Source organism: Apus apus, chromosome 10 (assembly GCF_020740795.1).
Source record: "Apus apus isolate bApuApu2 chromosome 10, bApuApu2.pri.cur, whole genome shotgun sequence".
Lineage (NCBI taxonomy): Eukaryota > Metazoa > Chordata > Aves > Apodiformes > Apodidae > Apus > Apus apus.
Window position 1 is genome coordinate 319522 of NC_067291.1, and position 24075 is coordinate 343596.

Here is a 24075-nt window from a genome sequence, read left to right on the forward strand (position 1 = left end):
ATGTTCATCCTCCATCCTTGCCATTTCACAGACCCCCAGCCTCTTTCTGCATCACCCTCGTGCCGCTTGAAAGGGGCTGAGTTCTGGTTTAACGCATCTGACCGTACTCGCCCACACGTTGTGAATGAAAGCCCAGCGCGGCGGTGCCGGGCCCTGGCCCTGCCGCCCCGGGGCTGCCCCGTCCCAGCCGCGCTTGTGCAACCCCGGGCGGGCCCGCCGCCCTGCCCAGCCCCGCGGCGGGGATTTCTCGGAGGAAGCAGCCCGGCAGGGTTCCTCCCCAGCTGGCGGAGCAGGCAGAGCAGAGCTGTGGCTCCACCATGAGCTTTGGGGCTGAGGCCCCCAGGAGAGAGGTGAGGGGAGACACGGGGAGCGGGTGCGAGGGGCGGGGCGGTGTGGGCAGGGGGCGGGGAGGAGAGAAGGGTCGTGGTGAGGGTGAAGTGAGGACACCGGTGGGGTGGGCAGACAGGATGCCTGTGGAGTAGGGGGTGAGGCCATCCGGGGGAAGAAGGGGTAAGAAAATCTTTGGGGGGAGTAGATCCGTGGAGAAGAGAGAGGGAGCGGGCGGGGAGGTCAGGCCGTCCCGGGGCGGGCAGCGAGGCCGGCCGGGCCGAGGGGCAGCCCTGGCACCGCCCCGCGCGGCCCCGCGGTGGGATCGGGGCGGGCCCGGCTCGCGGAGGCGCCGGGGCCTTCCCGGGCGGCGGGTGAGTGCGGGGCCGCGGCCCGGCCTGGCGCGGGACGGGCCCGCCGGGCGCACCGGGGCCCGCCGATCCCGCCCCGCAGGCCGCGGCGCCCGCCCGCCCTGCGCCGGGTGAGAGGCCGGGCGGCAAAGCCCGAGCCGCCCCTGAGCTCCTGTCCCGCCCGCTCTAGGTGCTGCTGCTGCTTCCCCGGGAGAGGAGAAGCCGCGGGCTCGGCCGGCGGCCGCGGAGGCCGGGAACCAGCGGCCGGCGCAGCGATGCAGGAAGGTGAGCGGGGGGCCCGGCCCGGGCCGGCCCCTGGCCTGCAGCGCACAAGGTGCCGCCGCCCCTGCTTATGAGCCCCGAGAGAGCACCCAAAAAGCGCCGCGGCATCCCCTGGGCACGGGAAGCTGAGCATCCCTGCTTTTCCAAACCTCCCTTCCTCTGGGCATGGGTGCCGAGGGCCCCCTCTTGCAGCCCAGTGTGCCTGGCCACCACTTGGGAGTGGACTCCTGGGTTGTGCCCAGCAGGTTGTTTCCACCCCCGTGCCCCCTTTCTCCGCAGCCATTGTGATCACGGAGCAGCCGGTGTCCGTCGCTGTCCCGGTGGGATACTCCTTCACCCTGCGGTGCAGGGCCGAGGGCCACAACCCCCTTCAGTACCAGTGGTTTTGTCAGCACCAGGTAACGGTGGGAGCAGGGGCAGTGCTGGGTGCAGCTCCAGACTGGTCCCTCTCTGGGGTGATGGAGCTTGTCCTCTGTGGGCAGACCTGGTGGAAGCCAGGAGGCTAGAAGGAGAGGGTGAGAGGGTGTATGTGCATGCCATGGGCTTCTGCAGGTGCTGGGAGGGGTTGCGCAATGGAAAGCTCCTTCTGCATCCCTGCAGCTGGAGGAGAGGAGGAAACCAGGAATTTTCAGTTTTCCTGCACATGAGGGGCCTAGTGGTGCCTTCTACTACCAGTGATGAGGGGGGACTTGCTGCCCACCACCTATGTTTTCCCTTTAGCTTGTTTGCCAGCAGATTCCAGGTGCCACCAAGCCAGACTTGCCCATCACTGCACAGCAGACACAACTCTACACCTGCAGAATCAATGACCTCTACAGAAATGTCGTCTTTTCTGACTGGGTCAAGGTGGAGGTCCATCCGTGTGTTGCCAGAGGTACGAGCACGTTCTAGCTTTATTTCTATTTTGTACTTGGTGCAGACATCGCACACACTTGCAGTGGTGATCGTTTGTGGTTCCCAGGGCTGTGTCCCCTCCCAGCTTGAAAATCATAATACAGAAGGATCGTTCCAGCCACGTGAGCCTGCAGGTCTAACCCAGACCTCTCCGTCCATCCTCCAGATGGTTCAGCTCCCTGTCATGGTCCCACCAACCACAGCTGTATGTACCTGCTCTTCCTGCTGATCACTTGCTGTGGGTTTCCCAGAGTTATTCCTGGTGTTTGCCCATTTGTGTGAGGCAGAGGGGCTGGAATAGGCAATGTGGCTACTAGCAAAAATGACTCCAGGTGTGGCTGACCTCAGTATGTTGACTTTCCTTGTCAGGAAAGGGAAAGCTTCAGGTTTGGGAAGCCAGAGGCAGGACTTTGCTTTGCCACTTACTATCGTGGGTGTTGCAGAAAGGTGCAGTGATGATATGCTGTGGGATGGCAGCTCTTGGGCGTGGGTAGAAGAAGCATGCTTTCCTGGCAGTACAGAGTCCTCTACAGGGGAAAAAAATGACTGTAGTGTTCTGTCCTTGTGGAGGGAGGCTCAGTTCTGTGTTGCTGCTTCACAGGATTGCCCCCTCGGCTGTGGCAAGGAGAACCAGTCATCATCCTCAACCCTACCGAGCAGTGGGTGGAGGTGGGGAAGCTGCTACAGCTCCAGTGTGCTGCAATGGGAGTCCCAGCACCTAGCTACCAGTGGTACCGGAATGGCAACCTGCTGGAACACCAGAAGAAAAAAAAACTCTGGGTAATATTGCCTTGGAGTAGTTGAGAAACATTGACTGCTGAGGTGGGTGATGGGAGAAGCTTGTTGGTGGATGTGGAAGAGCCTCAGAGGCCTTGGAGAGACTGCTGAAAATAGTGGGTTTGTCATTCTGGATGTGACAGGTGGCAGTCCTTAAGCCTGCCTTGTCTTGGGTGTACTTTGATCTGTGTGATGAGGTGAATGCTAGCAGGAAGCAGTCTCTCCTTGCCTGTCCTCTTCTCACCAGCCCTTGAGAAGCAGCAGCCTGGTGCTCAGCTCTCCCTGCTGCCTTGCAGGGCTGTGAGAGAGCAGCTGAGTTCTTTGATAGCTGAGTGAAGGACTCTGGGTGAAGAGGGAATACATTTGATGGGCTCCTTTCAAAGCTGTGGATGCTTCTCTAAAAAGTAACCCATTCATAGATGCCTCAAGGGCTCTCAGCACATCTCCTGTGCCTTTTTGCAGCAGTGACACAACAACAGCTATTGTATATCTGCACAGGGGACTGTGGAGTGGTGGAGCTGCAGGAGTGCTGTCTGCCTGCAGGAGGGCTAGAAGGAAAAGTGCTTAGTCCCAACAGGAAAATGTCAGGGAGGCAGCAAACGGTCTTGGGTCACTAGCTGAATGTAAATGAGTGCTGTCTCCTTGATGCAAGAAAGATTTTTTTCTGGGGCATCACGTGAAGGGTAATGAAGAAGAAGAGATCCAGTCTCTTCTCAGTAGTGATAGGTGATGTTATAGGGGACAGTGGCCTCAGATTGCACTTTTCACAGAGAAGCTCAGACTGGCAATTAGGAAGAGGATCTTCATTTGAAGGTGGGTGGTGCTGCACTGAAACCAGAAAGGCAGCAAGATCTCTGTCCTTGGAGGTTGTGGTGGCTTTAGTTCCTCTCCAAGCAGGAGCCTGGTCTGTAGAACCACAGAAGCTCTCACCAACCAGTAATGCAATGATTCTTGTCCAATGTCAAGAGGGAGGGGTAAGAGTTGAAAACTTTCCAGAAGAGAGCAATGGGTGTGATCAGAAATCTAGAAAATGTTGCCTAAGAGGAAAAACAGGCGACCTTCTGATGTTGACCACACACTGTCCTCCCGCTGTGGCTCCTGGGGCATAGTATGGCTATGACACAGGGCTTGGGGCTGCTGGAGAAAGAAGGGAAGGCATTTGGGCAGAGGATTCTTGCACTCGAGAAGCTGGGGTCAGCAGCAGAGCTTAGCACGTAGCCTAAATAAACTTCTTAGAAAGACAGAAATTGTGGGAAGTCTCTTAGCTTTGTGACATAAGGAAACAGCAGGAAAAAAGATATTTCATTGCAGGAACACGAGTGCCTTTGACAGATACCAGCAGGGGACCACAAACTTTGACCATAAATAACGTCATTTACTTTTGATCTGTCTAGATCACCCATGCAAAGGTCAGTGACTCCGGCACGTACCTCTGCTGTGCCTCCAATAGGCACGGAGAGCACTGGACCAACGCTGTGGATGTTCACATAGGTGAGCAGGGCCACCCCACCTCTGCTTTGCTGCAGTCCCCTTCTAGCATGAAAAGTAATTAGAGGGCAGACAGGAAATTAATGCTTTTGCCTGAAAGCTCCCGGGGAGCAAGGAGCCCAGTGCTGGCCCTGTGGTTCCATCTCAGCAGGGAAGCTGGGCTCCAAGCCATGAGACTAGAAGTAGGATTCGTGGCTCTGGCTTGGCCAGATCTTGCTTGCTTTTATTAACAAAAAGAAAGGCTATCAGTTTGAAGTGCTGCTTCTGTGGGGAGCCAGAGGTAAGACACTTCAGAGCACAGGGCTGTGTAGGGAAGCTGGTGTGTTCTGGCAGTCCTGTGGGAGCTGTCATGGGAGCAGTTTCACACATGTACTGGATGCAGTGATGTCAGAGCTGTGCAAGCCCTGCCGAGCGGCCAGTGCAGGCACCCATCACCCCCTGAAAAACAGGATTCCTTGATGACAGGGCTTGGGGGTAGCGAGGGAAGTGGTGTCTAAAAGAAAAAAACAAAAAACAAAAGCAGGGTTGGCTGTGGTGCAGTGAGGGATGCTGCTGGGCCCTGCAGGCTGTCAGAAACCTGCTGCATTAGAGCAGGTTGAGCACTCTCAGATGCTCATTGCAGTTTTCTTGCCTTGCTGAGGTGCTGGTTTAACAGCTCCCTGGCCAAATCATAGCAGGATCCTTTGCTAAAGCTCATTTGCAGCCTTGGTGAGATGAAGTAATGCGCTCAGATGCTTAGAGCTGGAAAGGATGGTGTTTATTTCAGGAAGGTTCAGGTCCCTCGGGCTGGCAGCCCAGTCCTGATGCAGCATGAGCTGATGGATCCCAGAGAGGAGATGGGTCCCCAGAGCCTTGGGTGTGCTCCATGTTCCATGTGACAGCTGCTTTGGCTCTCTGCCTTTGCCCTGCTGGGACAGGAATAGCACTGGCTAGCTTTGCTGGCTCTTTACTCCATCTAGAGATTTTTCTGTGCCATAAGCTTCTCAATCTTGCCTTTTAGGCTGGCTTTAAAATTGCTCCAGAGTGCAAATTAGTTGTATATAGCCAGAGAGCGTTCTGCCTACCTCCTCACAGCTGGCAAAACAGCACCTGGGGGGGGCGGGCAGACAGGCAGTGAGAAGGGGCACAGGATTACATTGCATTCAAAGTGTTATGACTGAGTAGCTTTAACAAGTAACAGGCAGCTCTGTCAGAGGCAGAAGAGGATGAATGGGCTTGTTCTGATAATCTTGCTGGAGCATTAGCAGCACTGGTTCAGGTGCTAAAGGTCTTCCAGACTGTTGAGATTTAAGCAATTAAAAACACACCCTTGATTTCTTCTTTTGGAACCTATAAGGCTTTAGGGTTTTCTCCTGGGCTGGGTTGTTTTTTATTATCCTTTTTCACCTAAAGAGGAAAACCCGGAGCTGTTAGCATAAGGATGATTTTTAGAGGCTAGGAGTGCTTGGACAGGGGAGCTTATGGAGCTCGTGAAAGTGAGTCACATTTGGGGTGGCATTTGTGATCCGGAACTGCTAAAAGATAGAGGAGGGCAAAGCAGGGTGGTGAAAGGCTCTGGGAATACTATTGCAATCAAAAGCAAACACTCAGCTTCCTCTGCATTGACTGCTCATGGGGAGAAGCTCTCTGGTTTTAAGCTCGTGTTGACCTTGGGTCATTGTGTTTTGTTTGCTTTCGCTGCAGCGAGGGAGCAGGCAAGTCATCTTGGGAAGTGCAGCAGCCCAGGAGGGGCTGGAACAAGCAGCACAGACCTGCTGATGGGTACAAGCTGCCATGCTGGCCTTCCTTCCCCTGGCCTGCCCCGACTCCAAGCTTTGCTTCCCAACCACTCAGGATTTCATAAATCCTTCCAAAATCACCAGACCGGTGTATTTAAGGTTAGCAAGCAGGCAATGAAGAATTTGTCCAAGAGGTGTTGCTTCTGCAGGTGCTCCCTGGTGTTTGATCCAGCTTTGCTGGGGGATGTTGGAGCAGGTTTCAGACCTGAGATGAGAACTAGCACTGGGTGCTGGGCACAGGGCTTATCACTTTGCTCTTCTTTTCCAGGTACCTGTCAGTCTGAAAAGTTTTTTGGTGAGTACTGTTATCTTTCCTTTCCAAGCAATTACTACCTTAATTAAAACCAGGCTCCAGGGTGGAGGGAAGGATAGGGCATAGCAGTGCTTTTCTTGTGGAGACTGCTTCAAGCCTTTATGCCCACATTGTCATGGGTATGAAGACGTGTCAGAGCTGCAAGACACAGGATGAGTCACATCCCCTGCCAAGGCCTGATCAGTCTCAGCAAGCAGACTAAGATTATTCCAAAGGAGTAACCCAGTCTTGACCTCCATGCCTGCCAAATGTGTTTAAAAGTGTTGTTCACATGACACTGTTTCCTTTCCTTGAAATACCTCCTCGGAGCAGGGCATAGCTCCTTGCTCCCACCACTGCTGAGTGCCATAAATCTGGTTTTTCTGCAGTGGAAGGTGGAGATAAAAATGAAAGCAGCAGCCCAGGGTTTCTCTGTAAGGACCTCTCAGCCTGGCTCAGTGCCTCCCCCTCCCAGACACAACTGGCTTATGAGACCTGTGGTCCCAGTAGGGCAGGTGCATGGATCCTCCTGCACTCATGGGATTTGGCTTCTCAAAGGAAAACTTTTCAAGTCTTTCAAAATGATGGTTTGTGTATTCTGTCCATTTTCAGAAAGCTGATGGCTTTCTGCAGGGTGCTTCAGGCTTGCAGCAGCACAGGGTTTATCCTTCCTGCCTAGATGAAAGAAGTTTTCCTGTGTCCTCACTCAGCCAAAGGAGGTGAGACCTTGCCTCCTGCTGAGCTTTTACAGCTTTGCTTCTTGGTGTTTCCATCAGCTACAGGCAAGGTAGCTCTTTTAGTGGGCAACAACCGCTACCAGCATCATCCCAACCTGATGGCTCCTGTCAAGGATGTGTTTGAGCTGAGTTGTCTTCTGGAGAAGCTGGGCTTCCAGGTGGTCTCCCTTCTGGACCTGAACAAGGCTGAGATGGTAACAGCAGTCAGTCGGTTCCTGCAGCTCCTGGAGAAGGGAGTCTATGGTAAGGCAAAGCCAGTAAGTTGGTAGCAGTGGTTGATGCCAGGGAGGAGTAGGAATTTGGCAATTTTTCCAACCAGCTGTTGAATTAAAGAAGAAGAAATTAAGTTTTCCTTAAAGGGGGGCAGAGGAGCCCTGTACCACAGTCTGCAGCAGTGCCAGTCTTGGCACAAGTCCTAAAGTAAATGCTGTTCAGTTTTGGCCAGGTTGCAAGCATTTAAAGTAGGTGTTTCTCCATCACATAACTCATCTCTGACAGCATGGTCTCATGCTGAGGTTTTGGGGTCCCAGTGGTTCTGACTGCAAATGGGAGAAAGTCTTGTCTTTTCCTTAAAAGAAAGATTGAGAAGTTTGACCATCAGTTGTCCCCACCATGCTTCTTTGCAAGGAGAGGAGTTCCTTTTGAGCTTTGGCTGCTACAGCCAGTCACGATTTCCTTGTTTCTCTTTCCTGATGGTCTAATTTGAGCCTCTGACAGCCTTTTTGCAGAAGCACATTCCCAGCTGCAGATGGCTTTGACGTTGGGCTTTGAGCTTGTCACATGCTGTCCTCAGCAGGAAGAGTTCCTCAAATACAAAACCAACCAGCAGATCTTGTGGCTCTTAAAGCAAGTGTTCAGATTGGGTGGTGAAAGTAGCTTCTTTGGGGTTTCTGAGGTTCTGATGGATATCCTGAAAACACCAGGCAGATGTTTTAGCATTCAAACCCTAGTGGGAGGCTTGCCTTGACTGCTGCATGGTGTACCAGGGCACTCAGGCAGCTCAAGTCAGCACAGGCCAGTTCAGCACTTGGCATGAGGTTTGGAGGTTGTGCAATGGACAGGGACATGGTCACAAGTGAAATGCTGCAAAGCCACCTCGTTCCAGGAAGCACTGACTCACTTGTGGAGGCTGATCTGGCAGGGAAGGGCAGTACACAGGTGTCATTGCTCCAGCCAAGCACATCATCTGATGGCAGCATATTCCTGTGAATTCACTTGCAGCTTCCTTTTGTGGTTGCTCTCTGCAATCCCCTTGCATCTCAGGTGTTGCCTCCTCTTGCAGGCCAGAGTCATTCCTGGGGAGCTGCTGTGCTTTTCTCACAGTACTGCCGTTCCTGCCCTCTGTCCATAGCCCATGAGGATCAGATATCTTTTTGTCCATGGTTCTTCCCTTGTTTTTATAAGCATCAAAGAAAAAAAAGATATGGATATACAAACTTTTTGTGCTGTCATACCTTATTTAAACTTCTAGTGCTTTTCTGCATTCTTGGCCACTGATCCTTCCTGGCAAAATTGATTTTGTGCACTGGCAGGGAAAGCATTAGCAGCGGAGTTACTGAACCTTGGTAAGCCTCAAGTGTTTGTTAGGCACTGCCTGTTCAGGGTGGTAGTTTTCTTTACAGCTTTCTAAGCTGAGTGGTCTACTATTCTTTGGAGACAGTGAACCCCAGCACAGGCTGATCCCAGCAGCACGAGTGGATTCCTCACAGTCCTGCCCTGCTTCCCTACGGGATCCCTCCCATCGCAGAGAGTCCTCCACCAACCTCTGCTCCATCAGCCCTTCCCACCAGCCCCGGAGCTGCTCCAGCGCTGCCCGCAGAGTCACGGGGCTTCGGGAACAGGCACCTCCCCTGCCCGGGGGCTTCCACAGCTGCATCATCCGAGTCCACTGGCAGCAAAATCCAAGTCCAGTGGCCAAGTGCCCCCCTCCTGGTGCCTTCAGGGAATGTTCCACCACGTTCCTCCATGAGTGCAGGGGCACAGCTGCCATCTTGCCATGGATTGCAGGGAAACTTCTGCTTGGGCACCTTCTTCCCCTTCTTCCTCCCAAACCACTAGCAGCACTCTGCTTTCTCCTGCACAGCTCTTCTCCTTTAAGTGCTCCTCTGCTCAGGTGTTATATCAGTTCTTCTGTATTTTAATGGCAGAGGTGCATCTATTGTCCCTCTAATGGTTCCTTGGTTTTGGAGCAGGGGGAACTTCTCAGATTCTTAGGGGAGCCACCCCTGGTACAAAAAAACCCCACCAAACCAAACATGTTTTTCTTACATAAAAATAAAAGAACCAGGTAAAGTACAAATAATTGAAATTAACTTGTCTTGTTAATAAAAATGTGTATTTAGAAGAAGCTAACAACTCCTAAACCCTATGTATCAAGTTTTCAAGGCACCAGCTCCAAGATAAACACCTAGAACTGCCTGAAAGGTTTAGGATTCACATAACTAATATGCATGTGGAAGATAATGGTGAGACAGCAGCTCCAGGAACACCTTGGCAGCCTGTCAAACTTCAGAGACCCCAAAGGTGCCTGTCATAGCTGATCCTGTACATAGGTGTCTCAGACATGCACCTGCACAGAGGCATCCTGGTGCTTCTACCTGTTTTTCCTTGCTCAGGGAACCTGGAGGTGCCATCTCCTGTGTAGCAGCCACCATGACTGAAGTCACAAGATCTGTGTGTAGATGTATGGAGCAAAGCCCAGAGCTTGAAGGAGAGGAGTGACTACTGAAGGGCTGTCACTGGACTGAAGTGGCAGGCTGGTGTATCACAGACACACCATTCTTGGGAAGTGAGACTAGCTGTCTCCTGAAGTTTAACTCCCATGGCTGAGGCATTCATGCATCTTTCTGCTGGTGCAGGTCAGGAGAGAGGACATAGCCACATGGATTAGTGTTTGAGCGAGGTGCTTGTTGCTTCAAGAGTTTTATTTAGCTTTAGAAAGCTGATAAGAGCTGAAAAAGACATGTCTGACCTCCCCAGACCTCTTCCTTATTGTGGGGCTCTCTGGATGGCTGACCCTCCCTTGCATGCCCTTACTGACCTGTCTGATTTACACATCTACAGGGGTTGGTGGGAAGGGACCTGGGAATCATCAACCCAAGGCTGGGGTTGGTTGTGGCTCTCCTTATCAGATCTTGAACACTTCCAGGCACAGAGCCCCTCACTTCTCCACCTGCCCATCCCAGGGTTGCATCACCCTTCAGGGAAGTCTTTCCTCCTGTCAAACACGACCCTGTATGGGTTGATGCTCATTGTCCCATGTTCTGTGGTCCACAACAACAAGGAGAGTTGGGCTTTGTTGTCTCTGTAACTGCCCCTCCAGGAACTCTAGGCTGTTGTTAGACCTTCACCTCCACATCTTCAGAGAATCCCAGCCCAGCTCCTTCCCCCTCTTTTCGCAGCCCGTGTACCCCAACATCTTGGTAGCCATTGCTGGCCTTTCTCCAGCTTATTCACCTTCCTCTTGGACTGAGGTCCCTAAAACTGGACACAGGATCTGAGTGGGGTCTATGTGAGGCCAAGGAGAGCAGTGACAGCTTCCCTAGCGGTCCTGCATCTCCTAGAGTAACTGTGCCCAGTCAGTGCTGGCTCATCTGCAGTATGGTAACTGCTGTGATCCCAGGCCCTTATCTCCAGACTTGCTGCTCAACCAGTGCTCAGCCCCAGCCAAAATGCTGCCTGGGGTTACCTGTCCCTGTTCAGGGCTTTGTGCTTCTTCATGAACCTTCTCTGAGTTTTGTCATACAAATACAGGTTTTGGGTTCAGGAACAGGGACATCTTATGACTGCACGTTCAGGGTGATCCAAAGGCTTCTCTAAGTCTTCTCTAATTCACCATATGGAGGTGGTGGCTTCTTTGGCTCCAGATCTCCTCTTAGAAAAGTTGCAGATAATTTTGAAGACTGCAAACAACCCCTGTATGGTCTTATTATGCAGCCCTCAGGCAAATGAGGAATTGCCCTGAATGTTATTTCGAGTGTCCTATAAAGTCCTGAGTCAAAAAAATAATGTCAGCAGTGCAGTGGGGGCAGAAAGTTGTGAGTGATGACTAGTGTCATCATGCTTTAATTAAGCTGCATGGTGACATTTCCTGTATTATAAGCAGTGCCTGGAGCTTCCCCTTTTTAATTTGGTTCTCAGGCAGTTGTCTGTAATCAGCAGTTTTGACTCATGAGATGTGGGAAGAGCATTGAAATGTTAGCTGGGAATAAAAAAAAAACTTTCCTTCTTCAGACTTTCCTGTTCAGGAGGAGAGATTAAGCCCAGGAGAGGTTTGCAAAGCCTCTCGGCTGTTGTGAAACTCGCATCTTTTTTTTTTTTTTGAACTCAAGTTTTTGTGGTTTAAGATAGTGCAGGGAGCACTTGGTGGTGCATTCAGGGTGCAAGACCTCAAAAGTTTTAATAATTGAATGATTCTTTCTGGCTTTTTCTGTGACATGATGTTTTTTGCCGAGCACTGATGATGGTGTCTGGATGGCATCACCTGCAGGAAGGGAGGCAGAGGGATGAAAACCATCAGTGCTCAGTGACTTAAGGGGCTAAACCTGAATTGCCTGCATCCCATTTTTCCAGAAGGCCTCCCATTTTAGATTCTTTTGTAGCCCTAGGGAGGGTTTTTGTGGCTTTGATTTGCACATTATGAAAGTTTAAAACTTCTGCAAATCAGAGCCTGCTGTGTCTGGTTGGTGATCCTCAAGATGAGGAATCTAAACCTTGTGGGCATCTGTGAAATGTGGGCTGTGAAAACAGCTATGTGAGTAACTTTCCATTGACCCCTGAGAATAGAAACCAAAGGTGAATTGAGGCCTTTTTTATTGATGAGATCATGCTTTCCATCCCCTATATGATGAGATCATGCTTGCAGTCCTTCAGCTCCTGCTCCATTCACTGCATCCATTGCAGCATCACAGATCAAAGTGAGTGTCATGCAGGAACAGTGGAGGGAACATAGAGAGAAGGTTACTCAACAAACCAAGGGCTTTGGCAACCAACTTGACAAGAATTTTTCCAGCTTCTGCCTCTTAGCCACTTGTTCCCATTTCTGATCTCTCATTCTTCACTGTTCCTCAGCTGCAGTAGTGCAACTTTTGGTGTCACCTCACAGACCTATTTTTAACCCGTTACAGTTCCCCAAGTTGGCTTACATCAGCATGCCCCAAGCAGTTGTGTCCATGCTGGAAAGGGGTCCCAGCCACTTCCCTTCAGGAAGCTGCAGCCCACAGTGGGATCCCTGTGCAGAATGAAAGCCCTTCACCAAACACAGGAGCTGGAGAAAAGCACCAGCTTGGGCCGTGCAGAGTTCTTCAGTGCTGGCTTTTCAAACTGCTTGTCACCATGTTGCACTCTCTTGTGAAGGGAAAGTAATTTTAAAGCTTCACATGCTTAAGAGAAAAAACTTGAAACCAATTTTTTTGTTGGGTGTTGGTCTTGCCACCCACACCAGTGGAAGTGATTCCTCCCCCACCTTGCAGGGCTGGTGTCTGAGATTGTTGAAGCATGTGGCCCACACTGTCTGGACATATGAAAAACTGGCCTCTCTCTGTCTTATTTTTCACCAGCTTGTAGGTGTGTAAATACAGGCAGACCTTTGAAAGCTGGAAAGTGTTTCCCATCACCATTGCTAGTTTCTTCTCCAAAACTAGGAAGCTGAGTAGCTTATAATTTAAAAGGCTGTTAATGCATTTTTCATCGTGGCAAAATACTTTATTGTCATGTTCTTGCAAAGAGCTGAGGATTAACCAAACCTTGGTGCAGAACTTGGTGTAGAGGTCGCATTCAGCATGGCTGATGCTGAGCTGGGGTGTGGTAGTGCAGACAGTTATGGAAATGTATAGGCCCTGTGATGTTGGACTCTCCTGACAAATGGAGCTGGAAACCACAAGTACAGGAGAGCCTCTCAGGGCTGCTTCCAACTCTGCTGAAGGGAAGAGACTGAACATTGTGAGGTCAGCATAGCTCCATAGGTTTCATAGGTGCCACTGGTCTAGGTTAGACCTGCACCACTATCCTTTCCGGACAGGAGGTGGGACATGGCTGTGGGGGACTGGTTGCAGACCTGAAAGTTCACATTGTGACTCATCCTCTCCTCTCTCTGTTCCCAGCTATATTCTACTATGCTGGTCATGGGTACGAACATCTGGGGAGGAACTACATGGTCCCTGTTGACGCTCCACAACCCTATACCCCTGAAAACTGCATCAGCGTGCAGAGGATCCTCCAGAAGATGCAGCAGCAGCAGACAGCCCTGAACCTCGTCCTGCTGGACACCTGCAGGAAGTGGTAGGGTGCTCTTCCCCATTCCTCACCCAGGATGGGCAGAACATGGTGTTGAGAGGAGTCAGGAGAAACAGCTTCTAGCCTCAGCCCTGCTTCAGCAGTGAGCTTCTGCACAACCACATGGGGTTTTGGTGTGGACTGCTGAGTGCACATCCCCTGTTGTGCTGCTGAGCCCAGGCCTCTGTCAAAGGTTATCAAGGTGTGTCATAAAATCAGCAAGACTGTCAGGTCTTGCAGGATCTCCTGGGAAGTCCAGCCAGTCATGGGTTAGCTGCAGAGAGCATCAGATCCAGCCTAAGATCTGCTGGAGAGAAGGGGCTGGAGATCCTCCCTTGATTTTTTGAGATGAGGAAGCCTGGCAGATCGAGACTATGAGAGTGAGTTAGCTAAAGCCTGCAGAGGGTTTGGCTCGGTCCTGGCATCAGTTGTTGGCTGAAGCACAGCACAGGGTTTGTCTTTCTGTGTTTCAACCCCCTGCACTGATCCACCCAACCTGGCAGCCTGTGGCACCCATCTCACTGACCTCATGTTTTCATGGCACATGTTGCCCATGTGCTCAGGCTAGGAGTGTTCAGCTCATCTCTCGACTCCTGGCTGCATTTTTCTGAACATCTCAGTGAGAAGAGTGCAGCATGATGGGGAAAATATTTTAAGCTGTGCTACTTGGTTTTACGTGGCCATAAATGCTTCTGAAGCGGTCATGTCATTAAATACATGACCCAGCCTGCTGCTGAGGTCAGGGATCAGCTTTTTCCCTCCTTGAAAAGCCCATCATCCTCTCTTTGCCTGCAGATCTCCATCCTGCAGCTTGAGTACTGCAAGAAAATTACTAGTTGCTCATTTTCAGCAGAGGTAGGAGGTAGGTTGACTGTTCCAGTAGAAGCTGCCATTAGTTTTTTTTTTTTGGTTTCCTGAGGCAGATTTACAGGTCAGAGAACACCTAGAGGGCAAGTAAAGAAAGTCTCGTTCTTCCTTCTGTGGTTCCTGCACTAAGAAGCAGAAAGATGACGGAGATTTTGATGTTGTTGCTCTGAAAGAGCTGCCAGTCCCTCAAAAGATGTTAAACCTTTGATGCCTTTTTGCTGCAGAGGTAGGAATGCTCACTCTGAGTAGCTTACTAGCTGACTGTGCTGGGACTCATCCTGCTGCCACAGTTCTGAGCTGGGACCATGGCTGGAGCTTGCTGTCCATGAATGCCCCCGAGTGAACCATCCCCCTCCTTCTCCTTGCTGCTGCAGAGGGTAGGTCAAGTCACCTCCCAGTGTCCCTTGGCACTTTGTGGCTCTGTCCACCACAATACCAGGTGGGGGGTGGCTTGCAGCCAAACAGGAGCCTGTGGCTCTTGTGGTTCCACCGATGGAGGTGCCTTTGGGCTGCTGGTGGCCCATCCAAGAGCAGAGTGTGATGTAGAGGCAGTGTGGAGGCTGCACAGGGGTTAACTGATGCCACTGCTGACAGTCTATAAAATAGCTTTTGGGCTGATGTCTCCTCTGTGGTGTCAGCTGTGGTTTCTGTGTTCAGAGCAGCCTTAATCATAGTGTCTTAGAATCATAGGGATTGGAAGGGACCTCTGAAGATCATCAAGTCCAGCCCCCCTGCTGCAGCAGGAACACCCAGGGCAGATCACATAGGAGCGTGTCCAGACAGGTCTTGGAAGCCTCCAGAGAAGGAGACTCCACAACCTCTCTGGGCAGCCTGTCCCAGGGCTCTGTCACCCTCACAGCCAAGAAGTTTCTCCTCATGTTGAGGTGGAACTTCCTGTGTTGTCACTTGGTGCTGTTTCCCCTCATCCTATCACCACTGAACAGAGACTGGCCCGTTCTTGACACCCACCCTTCAGATATTTATGGACATTAATAAGGTTCCCCCTCAGTCTTCTCTTCTCCAGACTAAACAGCCCAGGGTCTCTCAGCCTTTCCTCATATGACAGATGTTCCAGTCCCTTCATCATCCCTGTAGCCTCCACTGGACTCTTTCCAGCAGATCCCTGTCCCTCTGGAACTGGGGAGCCCAGAACTGGGTACAACCCTCCAGATGTGGTCTTACAAGGGTAAGAGTAGAGGGGGAGGAGAACCTCTCCTGACCTGCTGGCCACACTGTTCTTAATGCATCCCAAGATGCTATTGGCTCTCTTGGCCAGAAGGGCACATTGCTGTCCCATGGATACCTTGCTGTCCACCAGGATCCCTTGCTTTGGCAAAAGGTTCTTTGTGAGATCTGCTGTGACATTCAGGCATAGCTGTGTGGCTGTTTTTCTCTCACCCCCAGCCTGCTCAGGCCTCACACTTCTTTCCTTACTTCTTTCCTTCTCTTTCCCACAGCAAACACAGTGGATGTTATCCTGGAGCTTACGTGGGGTTGCTGTAGGAGCTCTCTCCTGAGCTAATTTTCCTTTAGAAGTCACCACTTTATCTCAGCAATGAGTTTGGATTTCATAGTTGTGTGTGTTTACACCACTCCTTAAACCAGGGCTCCTAGGGCCTCTTTTCCCAGTGCCCTATTGGTTAGACTGGTGCTGTGATCTCAGCTGTGCCTGAACCAGGAGGAGCCAAGAAAGATCTCACCCAGAGCTGCTCTTCACCCCATATGTTGGCATCAGAAATGCCAAAGGGTTGAGAAAAGCATCCTCCTTTGCCAAGTGGTAGCAGATGTTCAGCTTCAGCAGAGAAGGAGCCAGGACTGTGGAGGCTATGTGGAACCTCATACATTATGTGCTGATTTTGGGTGGATGTGACTGCCTCTTCCAGGAATTCCCTGATTTATGGGGGTTTCTAGCGTGTGTCACTTAGGACAGAAGGACACCATTTCCTATCTGGGATGCAGGTTAGAACTGGGTTGCATGAAGTGTGCTGCATAAATGAGACTTTTTGAGGCCCGAAGCAGGATGGAGTGCTGTCACCTCCTCTCCATGTGTTGAGTTGTGATCTGGAAATGCCCCTGCTGAAGCTTGTCTTCTGCTGGGGCAGGGGACCACAGCCAAGGTTTCCATGGTGTGCAGCTGCAGCCTTATCAGAGCTGTGGATTCCTGTTGGTGCCATCACAAAAGGTTGGCATCAACTCATGTTTGCTCAGACTCAGGTGGGTGTCCCCAGCAGGGGGGATCTCATGTCTCATTTCACCTTAGACCTGGAATCCCAGATTTAGGCATTCATTCAGGAGCAGCTGTTGGGCCCATAAACTCTCTGCTCAGTGTTCAGATTTAGAGGCCTATCTTTTTTTCCACATTTTCTGTTCTTTGGAAAACTTGCACAATCCAGATGAATGGTGCCATTGAACACCTTCAGACTACTCCACCATTAGTAGGGAGCGTGCTGGCTGCTGGTGTTACAACCATCCCTTCTGCTCTCCTTAGTGTACCAGCTTTAGCCCCAGGAAACTGGGCTGGAATTGAAGAACACTTGGGTAATGCTGCCTCTGTGCTTGGCTCCTATCCCTCTGTGACTGGGAACAGCTCCAAGTCACTGGTGTAAACTGGAGGCAGCCATTCCCCATGTTGTTCAGTCCGGCTGTGGTTTGATGGACAAAGCTCGACCATTAAGTCTTTTTTGGTGGAACTAGGACTGTCACCCCAGATCTACCTGATCTTGGAAATAACAGCGTCAGTGCTCACTTTGGGCTTTGAGATCTGGGTGTGTGTCCTTGATCCCACCTCTAAATGAGACCTAGAGGTGGATCAGCTCTAGCATGCTTTGATGTCCTGGGGCAGAAGGTGTGTGCATGGTCTGGAATGGAGCAGTGGGGCACCACAGACCCTTGGGAAAGGCAGTTGAGCCCAAGTCATGCAGTGTGCACATCACATCCCCTTTGGGGACAGCTGTCGCTTGGGCCACAGTGAACCTGGATGTGCTCTGCACTGTGCTGCTGCCTGGATGTGTGACAGACCAGCCTCAGGAGAGAGGAGGCATGGTTGCACCCATAGCTTCAGGCTCTCTTTCAGGGCAGGGAGCAGCTCACCGGTGCAGAGAGGTCAAAGCTGGCCCTATTTTTCTCATGGTCTGGGTTCTTTGTAAGACTCCTTACTCTAGTTTCTTTTGCTGCCCAAGTAACACGGATGGTTGTATGTGACATGAGGGCTCATCTTATTGCAGTCCGTAGGAGATGGATTTGGTGGAGCACACAGGCTCTTTCTGCTTCAGGCACGTGCTGCTGGACTCATAGCTTTGTCTTCTCTTCCAGGTATAACCCAGAGTGTGCCCTCTCCCAGGTACAGCCACTGGCACCCTGGGGCAACACCGTCTATGGCTACGCAACGTAAGTGCACTTGGCCATCCCCACACCATAACACAGGCCTAAATCCTGGCTCTGTCTCCTCGTATCCCTTCATGTGTGGTGGCTCTTTTTCCCATCCCATGCCTTTCCCACCCTCTCTTGGGCCGGAACCAAGCACATTGTGCCATTGCATGAGGAGCTAGTTCAGACTTAGCCAACAGTCTGCATGGGTTGGCAAGCCCTGAGTCACCCCCAGGGCTTTGTTCTGTCACAGAAAGGTGAGGACAAGTGCTTCCTCTTGCAGGAGTGAAGATGCAGAAGCCTATGAGTTGCAGGATGGGGAATTCAGCTCTGGGATCTTCATGAAATATCTGAAGAAACATATTCTGCAGGACAAGAAGGTTACACACATGCTGGAAGATGTGTTAGAAGGTAAGGAATGAGCTAGAAACCACTTCAGCAGATATCAGCTGGCTCCACACCACCCTGTCCCAGCCATCCCTAGAAACGAAATTGCAGGCCATGCCCTGAGCAAGCCTTTAGTAACCTGGCAGCAGAAGGGCAGCTGGGGAATGGGCTGGAGCACAAGTTTATGAGGAGCAGCTGAGGAAACTGGAGGTGTTCGGCCTGGAGAAAAGGGGGCTGAGGGGAGATTTTCTCACTCTGCAACTGCCTGAGAGGAGGCTGGAGCGAGGGAGGGATCAGTGTTTTTTCCTGAGTAACAAGTGATAGGACAAGAGGAAATGCCTCAAGTTGTGCCAAGGGAGGTTTAGACTGGATATTAGGAACACTTTCATCCCCAAAAGGGTTCTCAGGCCCTGACACAGGCTGCCCAGGGCAGTGGTGGAGTCAGCATCCCTGGAGGGATTTCAAAGCCATGTAGATGTGGTGCTGAGGGACATGGTTTAGTGGTGGCCTTGGCAGGGCTGGGTTAACAGTTGGACTTGATGATCTCAGTGGTCTTGTCCAACCAAAACGATTCTGTTTCTGGGATTCTATGTTCATGGATGGTCTGAGAGGCAGGGTGATAAATAAGGAACCTGGAGTGACCCTTGTGCCTCCAAAATCTCTTTCCCAGACATTGGCCGGGATCCCTTGGTCACTGGGAAGCAGGTAATGGAGATCAAACACACTCTGAAGGAAGCCCGGTCCCTGACTGACCCCATCTGTCCCCTGGGAGCAGCTGCTGAGCACTGGGGACGCAGCCGCGGTGAGCCATGCAGGGCACCGGAGGGCAACCAGGTGTGGGGAAGAAGGGGGCCAGGGGTCTCTGTGTCCCTCAGGGACACCAGTCTTGGTGGGACCCCCTGAGGAGCTGAGGGCCAGCAAGCACTGACCCTGCTGGACTTTCCCTTCCAGAGCCAGTGAGTGAAATGGTGACCTTCCCCTGCGGGGCGCGGGTGGAGCTCCGCTTCCTCTGGCTCTTCTCCAACGTGATGTCCATCGGCGCCAAGCTGTGGCAACCACCAGCCCACATCACTGACGCCTGTCTCCTGCTCTGCCAGCCCAGCGTGAGTCTCAGGCAGAGATGCTGGTCTCCTTCCCTTCCATCCCTGCTGAGCTCCTTTCCCCAGGGCAGAGGAAGGAGGAGAATTATGGGAAGCCTGAGGGGTCCTGAGGGCTGGGAAAAGCTGAACCCACATGGAAGGAGATCGCTTTCTTTGCTACCTCTGGTGTAAATAATCCTCTCTGCAAACACTTCTGTGGGTCTCCTTCCACATCTTAGTGCCCTGCAGACTGCTTGCCTTGCTCCTACTGCATCATAACATGGATTTGGTGCCAGTTTTGATGCCTTTATCTAGTTACTCTTCAGACCAATTTCTGGCCTACCTGTTTAAATTACTGCATTTAATCCAGTTGGCATTAAGAGCCTTTCAGTTTTCTGTGCTTGGAAGCAGATCTGGCTTTTTGATTAATACCTTCTCAGCCTGCTGTGCTAGTGATGTATCTTTATGTAACAATATATCCTCCTGTACTTGTCCCAGTTGAGCTGTACCAGCTTCCTTGCACCCTCTGTCACACCTTTCCCAACCTACCACTTGCCTAGTGTGATCTTTTCTGGTGGTGTAAGGATTTGATTTGCTGCTCCTATTTGCTAACAGTCTTCTTCATTTTCTCCAGCCCTTCTACTGAAGCATAGTGTGATTGTAGTGGATTTTTTAGCCCTTGTGGCTGCCCATAAGTACCTGGTGGTCGCTGTTGCAGAGAGGTTCATCCAGCAGGAGGTTCACAGCCTGGTCCTGCCCAGTGCCAAGCCGGATCAGCGTTTTCCCTCGTGAGCTCCCTGACCATGCATGAAAATCCTGTGCGTGTGCATATGCCTGCCCATGTTTGTGTGCATCCACCCCACTCCAGCAGCTGTGGGGAAACAGGGACCCACCTGCTTGCTCCTGCATCTGGAGCTAGTTCAAGAGGGACTGGGGAGACCGAAAAGGGGAACCCAGAAGAACCAGAGTGGTAGGATCCCCATTCTTCTCCTGCTTCATGGTGATGCTAGCTCATACTGACCTCCAGTGGTATTTGATAACATGGCAGCAAATCTTTACATCGGATTGTAATTTGTCTGCCCGGCGTTTGACATTCACAGTGAGGGCACCCACTGTCACCACAGTGTCCCTCAGGACCAGATGCAGGAGGGCAACTGACTTCTTTTAGGATCTGGGTAAGCTGGCTGTGTCCTCACCATGCCAGCCCTCCTCAGGGATGCTGAGGGGAGCCCCATTGCTGAGATGCAGGAGCTGGAGACTGAAGGATGACAAAAACAGGCTCAGTGTGAGGTGCATATTGTAAGCCCTGGGGAATGAACCCAAGGAGCCCTTTGGCTGAGGAAATGGTGGTTTTCTCACCACTTGCGATGTTCTGCTTATCAAAGTGACTTAAGCAGAGAGCTTGGGCTGGCTGTAGGGCTTGCCAGAGATAATGATGATGAGTTTTCCTGGTATTGATCCTAGAGCAGAAAGGAGAGAGGCTGCTCTGGGACATATGTAGAAAGGAATGATGCTGAGATCACAGGTGTTCCCATTTCTTTGTTCCATACTGAATAGTTTGAATAGTTGCTTTTTAAAACTTATGTTGAATCTCTTTGTTTTCAAGTCCCTTGATGTGGAGCTTTTTGACCCAATGGTCTCTCCAGTCACCTGTTCCCCAGTTTGTTTAGAATATCTGAAGCTCTGGACCAGCCAAAACTCTGGCCTTGCCAATTCCTGGGCATCATCTTAATTTAAAAATATATTCTACCATGGGGGAACATTTATAAATAATTATGAATGGACTAAAAAAATGAATTTAGAATTATTTTTTTCTCCATTCTGTGATTTCCTGACTCCTACACAGCCAGCAATTATAAAGGAAACTAATGGAAGGAAATACTTGCCTCAATGCACTGTAATTAAATTGTGGAAGCCATTGACACGGGCAGCTGTGGAGGCTGGGGATACAGCAGAGTGCACACACTTGTGGATAATGATCTCCTGTCAGACAAAGGGATCTGAATCTCATCTCTAAGGGCTTTAATTGGTCCCTCGAGATTAGGTCGTTCCTTGCTGGAGTGAATGGCTTGAAGATCACTAGGCTGGAGAGCTATGTTCGGTGGGACACAACCCTGGGGAGATGAGAGGTCCAGGAGAGCTGATGGATTTTCAAGGATGCTGATGAACAGGGAGTCAAGCAAAGGCAGCAGGAGGCCTGCATGGATGTGCCAGGGGCTCCTAACTGACTTCACATGTGAAAAAGAGGTGAGCAAGAGGTGGAAGCAAGGGCAGGTGAGGTAGGACTATAGAGATGTGGTTCAAGCACGTAGGCATGGAGCTAGGAAAGCCAAAGCCAGTCTGGAACTGAATCTGGTGGAAACCAGAAAGGTCCTACAAGTGTATCAGCAGCAAAGGGAAAGCAAGAGGAAATATGGGCCCACTGTTAAATGGGTCAGGGTCCCTGGCATGGAAGAGGCCAAGGTACTTGATGCCTTCTCCACCTTATTCTTTACTGTTCAGAACAGCCTTCAGGATTCCCAGACTGCTGAGACCAGAGGAAAGCTCTGGAGCAAGGAAGACTTATATTCAGTGGAAGAGGACCAGGACAGGGAACACTTTAAGGAACTGGACATTTAAAAATATATGGGACCTGAGAGAGTGCACCCACAAGTGCTGAGGGAGCTGTCAGTGAAACTGAGGCTACTCTCCATCAGCTCATGGTGGCCTTCCTGAGGTCTGGAAGAAAGCCAGCATCAGTCCTGCCTTCCAGAAGGGCAAGATCTGGAGAGCTACAGGCTGGTCAGTCTCACCTTGATCCCCCAGGAAGATGGTGGAGTCAGTAATCCCTGAAGCCATTTCCAAACACAGCAAGAACAAGATCATGACTGGGAGCAGTCAGCATGGATTAGGAAAGGGAAGACATGCCTGATAACCTCATAGCCTTCTGCATTGAAATGACTAATTTGGTGGGTAAGGGGAGAGCAGGAAATGTAATTTGTCTTGATGTATCAAGGTTCCTGACACTCTCTTCTGTAACATCCTCATAGACAAGTTGATAAGATAACAGACTAGAGAAATGGATGGTGGATTGAAAACTGCCAGGCTCAAAAGGTCAGCGCCGTGAAGTCCGGTAGGAGGCCACTAATGGGGAGCCCCAGGCATCAGTGCTGAGACCAATAATGTTTTACATCTTCATTAATTATCTGCATAATGGGGAGAGTGCATGCTCAGCAAGTTTGCTGCTGACACCAAAGTGGGAGGAGTGGCTGATGCAACAGAGGGTTGTGCTGACATCCAGAGGGACCTGGACAGGCTGGAGAAATGGGCCAACAGGACCTTATGAAGATCAACAAGGGGAAGTGAAAAGTCTTGCATCCTCCATACCCCTTGTATGCCAACTAGTGGTTGGCAGGCTGGTAGTCAACTTGGCAGAATAGGTCCTGGGAGTCCTGGTGGACACCAGGTTGACCACGAGCCAGCAGTGTGCCCTTGCAGCAAAGATGACAAATGGTGTCTTGGGCTGCATGAGGAGGAGGTGCAAATTCCTGCATGTGGGCAGGAAGAAGCAGTTGTGTAAGCATGGGTTGAAGAACAACTTGGGTACCAGTTCTGGTCAAAGTCCACAATACCTAGTGCAGCAAAAGCAGGGCAGAAAACTGTCCCCTGCTTGTAAACAAGCTCTGAGACTTCAGTGAGATCCTCTCTGGCTCTCCTTACTGTTGCTGGGGCTGGTACACAAGTCCAGCTTTGGGTCCATGCTTCATGGAAAAAAGTTTGCCAACTAAAGCACATCCAAAGCAATAAAAGGAAGGAGCAGGACAATTGTGGGTTAGGCAGGAAAAGCAAAAATTGGTGGATATGGAGCCTTCCAGTATATAAAAAGTTGTTTACAATGTGAAAAGAAATCGTGGTATAAATTGCAGTAAGGACATGACATTTGTATGGTAAAAAGAGTGGCTGACTGGGAGGGGTTTTGCCTAAGGGTGTTGCAGAATGACCACTCATGTTGATCCCTTAGAGCATCTAGACATGCATCTGTCAGGCCTGAGGTGTGTCACCAGGTCTGCATTCTGGGCCACACATGCCTGGGGTCCAGGTTCTGGGTGGCTGTGCAGGGTCAACATCCCAGTGGTGGGAGTCCTAGCCTCACCATCTCTGTGCTGGAGAGAAAAGGCATGTATGTTTTGGGTGTTCATCTCTAGGGACTGGCTTCATTCCACTTGGGGAGGCTGTATGGTTCACCCCATCCAAACAGGCTGCTGCTGACTGCTTGGCTTTCCAGGAATTGTTGCTTACTTTGTGATGGAATATTGTTATATTTGTGCTAGTCACACCTGTGGTACACCAGGTGTTTCTTACACTGAGAAGAAGGGTGGCCCAACTTCAAGGGGATCAAAATTGCAGAGCAATAAACAGCTGCACTGGAGAAAAGTCCAGTGCATTAGCAGATATCTGAGCATCCCAGCAAGCATAAATCCAGCTGCCATGTTCATCGCTGAAGCTTCACAGTGTCTGCAAAGGCTGCTAATACCATTGCAAAAGCAGGCACTTAGAGGTCATCTGACCCAGAGTGCATTTGTGCCTGTTGGAGACAAAAGGGAACGTGGCCCAACCCCAGCTCCAACAGCCTGATGAATCCCTGGAGGAGCCACTCTTGGAGAGGTTGCAGGTGTTGGGGATGCACCAGGGGAGGGCAGGACTGTAGAAGTCAGAAAGCATGTGTGGAAACAGCAAGGAGGTGGCCATAGAGAAGGTTGGAGGAGAGTGCTATGGCATCATCAGATATGAGGAAGACAGTGGGATAGTGTTAGGATGACTGTGAGGAGGACTTCTGGCCACAGACTGTTTTCCTCCTAGAGATTAGGTTGTCATGGGTATTACAAGTCTAGAAGGGTTCAAAAATAACTTTGATGCCTTCATAAGGGTCCGTCAAGGCTATTGAAAGGACAGAGGCTGGCAGGACTGGCAGCATGTGCTGGAGGATGGAGCTGGCTGGACAAAGTAGAGCTGCTCTGCAGCTTCTGGCCACCCCCCTGATGAACTCTGTGTCGGTGGCATTCATGCTGGTCTGCTATGTGTTGCTTTGGTCTCCAGGTTTAGTTTAACCCAGTAGCCTGGCTCAGCAGAGCAGTGACAGCAGTGGGATGAGTGGGAGCAGGTCCCTAATGCAATGAGTCAGGAAAGGAGGCAGCAGGA

The 24075-nt window shown here is 51.0% G+C and overlaps 1 protein-coding gene across 7 annotated transcripts in view; it reads left to right on the forward strand.

Annotated features, from left to right (window-relative positions):
• The first annotated feature begins 248 nt into the window (after positions 1–248).
• Positions 249–24075, forward strand: part of LOC127388546 (mucosa-associated lymphoid tissue lymphoma translocation protein 1 homolog) — a 28934-nt gene continuing 5107 nt past the window's right edge. For 3 of the 7 annotated variants that reach the window (XR_007890400.1, XM_051628165.1, XM_051628166.1), the window contains exons 1-13: positions 249–350; positions 868–962; positions 1239–1357; positions 1680–1833; positions 2455–2633; positions 4025–4121; positions 6165–6191; positions 6965–7168; positions 13027–13204; positions 17378–17452; positions 17715–17842; positions 18489–18620; positions 18770–18921. Coding sequence is in view for 6 of the 7 variants with exons in the window: in XM_051628165.1 (XP_051484125.1) it covers positions 953–962; positions 1239–1357; positions 1680–1833; positions 2455–2633; positions 4025–4121; positions 6165–6191; positions 6965–7168; positions 13027–13204; positions 17378–17452; positions 17715–17842; positions 18489–18620; positions 18770–18921 (1455 nt within the window). In the remaining variant the exon portion in view is untranslated. Of the gene's footprint in view, positions 351–867; positions 963–1238; positions 1358–1679; positions 2059–2454; positions 2634–4024; positions 4122–6164; positions 6192–6964; positions 7169–13026; positions 13205–17377; positions 17453–17714; positions 17843–18488; positions 18621–18769; positions 18922–24075 lie in introns of those variants that run through there. The other 4 variants (XM_051628167.1, XM_051628168.1, XM_051628170.1 and 1 more) reach the window with 4 other exon arrangements.